General features: G+C 30.1%; 4 protein-coding genes across 4 annotated transcripts; 1 reads left to right on the forward strand and 3 right to left on the reverse strand.

Annotated features, from left to right (window-relative positions):
• Positions 1–590: 590 nt before the first annotated feature.
• On the forward strand, positions 591–1,151 carry FG379_000063 (uncharacterized protein; the record flags this gene model as incomplete). Its single annotated transcript, XM_067326605.1, has 1 exon — positions 591–1,151. One exon carries the CDS (start codon positions 591–593, stop codon positions 1,149–1,151), a length of 561 nt encoding a protein of 186 aa, XP_067183017.1.
• Positions 1,152–1,593: 442 nt separating this feature from the next.
• Positions 1,594–2,475, reverse strand: FG379_000064 (U2 snrnp-specific A; the record flags this gene model as incomplete). Its single annotated transcript, XM_067326606.1, has 1 exon — positions 1,594–2,475. One exon carries the CDS (start codon positions 2,473–2,475, stop codon positions 1,594–1,596), a length of 882 nt encoding a protein of 293 aa, XP_067183018.1.
• An 803-nt stretch (positions 2,476–3,278) lies between these two features.
• FG379_000065 (actin) lies at positions 3,279–4,481 on the reverse strand (the record flags this gene model as incomplete). The annotated part of the gene is made up of 1 exon (XM_067326607.1): positions 3,279–4,481. The coding sequence occupies one exon, from the start codon at positions 4,479–4,481 to the stop codon at positions 3,279–3,281; it is 1,203 nt and encodes a 400-aa protein (XP_067183019.1).
• Positions 4,482–5,527: 1,046 nt separating this feature from the next.
• FG379_000066 (zinc finger transcription factor ZFP33) lies at positions 5,528–6,223 on the reverse strand (the record flags this gene model as incomplete). The annotated part of the gene is made up of 1 exon (XM_067326608.1): positions 5,528–6,223. One exon carries the CDS (start codon positions 6,221–6,223, stop codon positions 5,528–5,530), a length of 696 nt encoding a protein of 231 aa, XP_067183020.1.
• Between the last annotated feature and the right edge of the window lie 1,028 nt (positions 6,224–7,251).

Consider the following 7,251-nt stretch of genomic DNA (forward strand, 5'->3'; position numbering starts at 1 on the left):
ACTCTATTTATCGTCTTATTCTAGATATTTTCCTAACTAACACAAAATATAAGCATGAGAAATGTGGGTAAATCCACATGAAACAATTCATTCGGAATATATATTTTATTTATTTTTTCAATGAGTTCATACTTTATTTGTAACAGATAGAATCATGCAAACCTAAGATTCATAATGTTAATGTTTTTTTCTTCAGAAGTATGTTTGAATATAGTTATATTATCATTCATTAATTATTAATAGTTGCAAATCACAATTTATAGGTATCAACATTTTGTTATGTGATGATAGGAACAAAACAAATGAATAAACCATTCCAAGTAAGACCTTACAAATTGTTGTATGTTGCATTACTTTTTTTGGCCAAGTAATGTATTCAAGGTGCGCGGGAACTTTTTTAATTATTAATTTAGTGATTAATATTCACCACACAAGGTAGCTATTACCACCGCTTATATTTGGAGATTGTATAATTAAAAGATAGAATAGCATGCATACGAACAATTTAATCTGTGTTGCATAAAAAAGCAAACATATTTGTTTCTTCAATTACTTTTTGAAATAAAATCGTAGATACAATAAAAAAAGATATGGATAATGAACGTGCAATAGGTTCAATAAATAATAACTATTTAAATTTTGGGATAGAAAACAGCACATTTGTTGGAAATGGTGCAGCAAGTTGTAGTAAAAAATTGGATGATTTAATAGAATTATTAATCTATGTACAACTATTAATTTCATTGTTCCTTTGTATAGGCAGAACCGATTATAATTTTATATTATATCTTTTGGGATACTATATATTTTGTGCAGAAACAGCTCCAATAGACATCAATTCATTAATTAGAAAAATAACAGGAATAAGACGTTACTTAATGTTAATTATTTTGGCAGCTTTAATCGAAGTTGTTTGGCTTTCTTTTGCTATTTCAGGTTGGACCTGTCTAAATAATCAAAGTCCCGATGTTTGTTTTGTTGAAGATTTTCAAATGAATTGGGAGTTGCAGTTGCATATTTATATAATTTGGGGTTCACTTGTTAATTTAATCCTTAAATTTATTCTAGGAATTAGTTGTTGGATGTGGATTGATAGAGAAAGAAATAAACTTGAATCAATATCTATTAAACCCCTTTTGTTTTCCTGGTAACTTAATTTGTTCTATATTGAAGGCACTAATTCTTTTTTTCCATTGCTAAAAAAAGAAAAGTTAGATTCGATCATATCCATATTATTGTTGTAATTGAATGTTATCTGAATTATTAAATTGCAGTATTACCTCAAACATTAACTGCATACCAAAACGGACCCGAATGCATGGATGATACTTACTATGACAAAACGACTAATGACGGATTTCACACTCAACGATAAAAACTACGGGATATTATGTTAATTTCAAAGCGAAATTAATAAAATAAAAAAGCAAGATGATGTATAACTACTAAGGTAAATGAACAATAGATACAATATAACTCAACAATAGTGAGTAAGGAGATCAAAATAAGTAAAAAAATAAGTAAATGAATATCAAATCGGCCTTCATTCTTTACTTATTTTAAATCGTATTACAGTAGATCAATGAGTTAAAATTAAGAATCATCCTCGTCACTCACTTCAATTTTTTGTTTTTTTAAGTTTGTCTCAGTTTCGTCAGCCTCATCATCTTCCTCATCATCGTCACATTCACCTTCGAAATCATCAAGTTCATCATCTAAATCGGCATCACCTGGTTCGAAGTCAACTTCATCTTCATCGTCCTCCTCATCAAAGTCATTCTCATAGAATTCCTTAAGATCGACTCCATCATCATCATCATCCTCATCTTCTTCATCATTATCGTCCGATATTTCGTGAGCATCAGAATGACCTGTTTCTATTTCTTCACCTCCAATCGTGTCATCATCTAGAACTTCAACCTCATCTTCATCATAACCGTAATCTTCAACTTCTTTTCCGTCCTTGTCCATTTCGTCTAATACAACTAAATTAGGTATAGTTTCAAACACTATAGATCTGTACGAGTCTGGATTGTTTTCTGCAATAGGATTTAACAATATAGATAAAGTTTCTAGATTTGGCAGTTCTTTAAGTAAACAAAGCTCTGTGAAGTCACGAATCTTATTTCCACCTAATAGTAAACAACGAAGATTCTTGTAATTTAGTAAAACGTCAAGCCCACCAGATATATGGTTATCTTGAAGTTCAAGGACTCTTAAATTCTCTAATGGGGGGAAATTATCCAACTTTTGTAAACCTGTAGCGTTCAAACTTAAATGTTGTAAGTTTGAAAAACGACCCAAAAATTCACTATCCTCTTGCGATAATTCCCTAAGTTTAACACCGTCTAAAACCAACTCTTTTACCTCTGAATATTCTACACTATTAATATTACTGTTTTGGCTATTTGGTACTTCCTCGTCTGGTAATACTAAGTCCTGTTTTCTAAGTCGATTTCTTATTGAAACCTCCATTTTATCAGTTAGAATTACCCCACTGCCAAATGCAGTTCCCTTGGTGAGGGGTCAGATAACTTTAGGTGGGGTGTACTCTTTTGTATTTAATAATTTATTTTTCTTTATAATTTTTAAATTATATTTGTAATTTAGCGATATTTGGCGCCAGTAGTTTCTATTTTTTAAATAATTCATTTTCCCCCAAACAAGTATTTTTAAGTGTTGCTTAATTGTTAATTTGTTATTATCGATTCTTATTTTGTTTTGTTTAGGTGATTCAAGTATTGGTTTATTTTCAGAGTCACTTCATTAATGTATTATCAATTCTGACAAAATATAATTGAAAATAACAGACATTTTAGTGAATATACATTTTTTTTCGTTTGAGCTGTTTAATTTAACCACATTTTGTAAGGTTCTTGTTATTTTTAAATAATTTAATTGTCGTTATTCTATTTCACAGAGATAGGGTGTTTTTCAGATGATTTACTACTAATTACTTAATTATTGTTGAATTTGACGAGTATTCCTGTACTGATTTATTTAGAAACCTTTTTTGTACCTTGACTGGTGATATCAAATTAAAAACGACAGAAATGTATCTGAATAGACGTTTAAAGCAAGCTGAGTCATAATTAAAAATAATATTTAATGTAGTCAAATCTAATGGTATAAAAATGGATCCGTATCTACTTCAAAATTATCTACTAGCTCATAGTAATATGATAAAATTTGTCTATAATAAATAACAGAAAGAATAGTGAAAAAGAAAACTTATGAATAAATTTATTTGATGGTAGTATATGATTCTAAATGTAGAGTTACTTTGGAGCCAAAGCAATAAATGGCTGTTTTTTAAGACATATATTAACGCCTTCTTCCAAATATTCATCTCTTGATATCCATAAATTTTCTTGGTAGTCTTTCAATTCACTGAATAGTTGTGCTCCTTTCCAAACAGCAAAACTTCTATCCTCAGAAGGTGTAACTCTAATATTGCTTTTTGCTTGAGAGGGGCATATATACATAAGCTCCTCTTCAAACCTCTCAACAATTCCGCTAAATAATGAACTCCCACCACTGAGTATAATTGAACTCATTAGACTTTTTCTGACTTCGATAGGAGATGACATAATTGATTCCATGACTAATTCATGGACAGGCTGAACATCTCTCATAATTAATCTAGGATCAAAAAGTACTTCAGGGGCATAGAATCTTTCTTTATCCAACTCTATTTTATTTGTCACTTCATCATGCAATGTAAGCCCATCTGGTAGAGTATAAATTTGTGATATTTCTTCCTCAGGGCGTTCGTTCTCTAAAGAGGGATCCTTTGCTATATAACAAATGGTTTCTTTTATCATTCTTACATGTTCAAGATCATCCCTTGTTGTTGCAATATACCCTCTATCTGAAAGTAGTTTTTGAAGATACATTGTTATTTCTTGACCACCTATGTCTGCTCTTCTCAATGAACTTGAATCACAATAACCATCATAAACTGGAACAACCTGTGTTACACCTTCTCCAATGTCACAGGCAACACCAGTGGTTTTTCCAGCACAATAAAGAGCCATTAAACCCTGAAGTGCAATATTTAAACTTTGCGTTTGAAACATTTCAAACATAAGCTCCGTTATTTTTTCTTCATGTCTATTGCTGCATAATGGTGGTTTTGTTATTATTACAGAACTGTCTAATGGATCTATGTCTAATCCACGGTAAAATAAATAATTTAAAAGTTCTTCAAATTTTGACCAATCATCTATATGCCCATGGTCTATGGGAAACGTAAGTGACAGCTTTTTTCTTTGTGCTATTGCCTCTTCACCTACAAACACTGGATTATTATCCTCATCTTCTGGGATATATCTAGACCTATATTGTCCTACCATTGATGGGAAAATGCATGTTGGTGACTTATCATTTCCCGTACCTGCCTTCATATAACCTGAACCACAGTCAATGATTATACACTGCTCTCCATCATTTATATTTTGATTTGCTGAGATTGATGCCATTTTATTTTTGTTTAATTATGATTCTTAAAAAAATAATGCTCTCGTATAATAATATGAAAGGATAATATAATTAATAACAAAAAATTACAAACCTGTATTATTCTCGTTATTAATATCTTAAGTTGTTATTGTCAATCTGACTCTTTCTTTTTGTGCATGAATTAATGTTTCATGAAATAATGGAAACTAATATTAAAGAATAAAAAATTATAATATTTGAAAAAAATGCTAGTAGAAACCAAGTTCTTATATTACTTTACACGTTATCCTTGTTTCTTAATTTCAAATAACTTATTAACTACAATAATAACGAATACTGTTGTTACTGTCTGTATTTCTACTCAATTAAACACAAGAAAGAATTATAGCCTTATATATACCTAATTAAAGATAAATATATAGGATATTAAATAAAAAGGTAATAAAGAACCTTTAATTTCAAATTTTGCACTTAAAAAATATTATTTTATAGATAAACGCATGCACGCGCGCGCGGTCTGAATTTGCGGTTTAATAGCAACCATTACTTTATTAGTGAGAACAATTAGGATTAAGGAATCTAGAAAGGTGACTCAGCATGACAAGTGAAGTGAATGTTTGGATAACAACAGTATACTCGCTTGTGCCGTTCCTTCTATGTACCTCAAACATGAGTTATGGCTGGTAGACCGCACTACATACAAATTGACATGGGACGGAGTGAAAACGGATTAAATTGATGATATAGAAAAGAAAGTTAAAGCGAGTAGTTACAAGAGTAGTTAATTTTACGCTGAAATAAACATATAATAGTCAACATTAGAGTCACTAGAGTGTTTTTTTCTTTGAAAAAAGTAATATGTAAAAGAACAAAAGTGACTACTAATAGTGCCAACAACTGCCACGTTAAAGAAAGCATCTTTCAAAAAGGCGGTAATTGTAAAGTAAAAATGCGAAGAAACAAAGGATGCACGAATGAACCAAAGCAGCCAATTCTGAAGTTGAGCAAGTGATCAGATTAGTTCCATACGCAAAAGTAATTTTCAGGGGAAAGTAAATGCCCCAAATTAAATTCTTTGAATTTTATCAGCAACAACGGCCTGATTAGTTTTTCTTAGTTGTTCTCTCTCAAATGTTTTGTAGTCGAAAGTACATTCGTGTGTGTCAGCATATCTATGAGAACTGCAAAAATTAAAACCACATCTACAACTAAAACCATATATTCCAACTTTTCTGTTGCATTTGTAACATCTCCCAGGAACGGCTGGTTTTTTTTCAGCGTGTTCCTGACTAGTTGTCTTTACCAAAGACGTAGAAGATGAAGACGAGTCATTTGAACTGGTATCACCGTTGATATTATTTATATCATTATTTAACGATGTTTTTAAATCTGTCCCAGTAAAATTACTTTCACAATCTGTATTACTTTCATTTTTGGGTTTAGATTGCGAGATAGAATTTGAATTAGTAGATAATGTACTTGTTTTAGTTGCAGACTCGTTATTACCTTTAACACTACTCACGATATTACTGTTATCATTACTACTTACATTGTCAATATTAATTTTTTCTGAATTGGCATTATTTGAATCCACATTTGAACTATTTACTGTGTTTGAACCATTATTTCTAGATATACTATCCTTATAACATTTACTGCATAAATTGTTTGTTGTCGGATTGCCATAAAAACCACAATTATTTAAACACAAAGATGGTGAATGAACTGGACTTGATGAAACAGGAGGTGTATTTGAATCCATATTCAAACTCAAAAATACAATAATATTAAACTCGTCCCGAAAATATATATTTTTAAATAGTCGACAATTTATTGCAGAATAATAATTTATATCCACCCTAACTCTGACCACTTTTAACCTTAAGGTTAAGTTTATATATGCTTAAAAGGCTGAAATTAAAGTGAGATCAGAAAGTTCTGGCATAAACTTTTATTTTAGCTGTTTTTCTCGATGAAACGAGATTTTGTGACTCACTCTACTCAAGTTGTTCACAATCAATCTATTCAAACCTTATTCAGCCTTTTTAAGGTTACGTAAATTCTCCACTTCCTACCTTTAAGATAATATCCTTATATTATATATATTTTCAAGTTTTATATTCTTATGTTAATTATTTTTAAATTTTCCAAGGGGAGTAGAAAAATTTTCACTTTTCTGTTTACGGAGAGGATTGTACCGCCTAAATATCAAACCAGACAAGCCATGCAGGTGGAGAAACCTGCGAGGGCAGTAATTTGCATACGTAAATGAGTAAAAAATAAAAAAATTTAATAATGTTAAAACAAAATGAGCTTGAATCCTATGTGTATATTTAAGTGAAGGATTTTTGATATATTATTTAAACGCGTGTAGGACAGCATATCTTTTAAATAATGAAATTACTGTGTTCTAATATGGAAAAATAGTAACACAGTTCTTTCCTTCGGACCAATTAGTTAATATAATTAAATTGATTCTTATAGTTTTTAAATTTTAAAGCATAAATTATTTGTGGTAAAAAAAATCGTTTATATAAGTTACAATTGAAGTGGTTAAAGTGAATTTTAACTACGTAATAATAGAAACTTGTTCGTGTGTATGTTTATTTCACTCTCCCCTCGTATATTACTTGAAATTATATTTAATCTTAAAACAAAAGGCTTTTGTATTCAGTCTAGATTAACAATTTATACCCTTTTATAATACTGCTTTTGTGAGTTTGTCATTATGACAATTTAAAGATGCACACAAGTTAAATAACAAATTGTCTTAAAATATATTTTTGAGTT

Source organism: Cryptosporidium bovis (assembly GCF_009768925.1).
Source record: "Cryptosporidium bovis isolate 45015 chromosome Unknown contig_1, whole genome shotgun sequence".
Classification (NCBI taxonomy): Eukaryota; Apicomplexa; class Conoidasida; order Eucoccidiorida; family Cryptosporidiidae; genus Cryptosporidium; species Cryptosporidium bovis.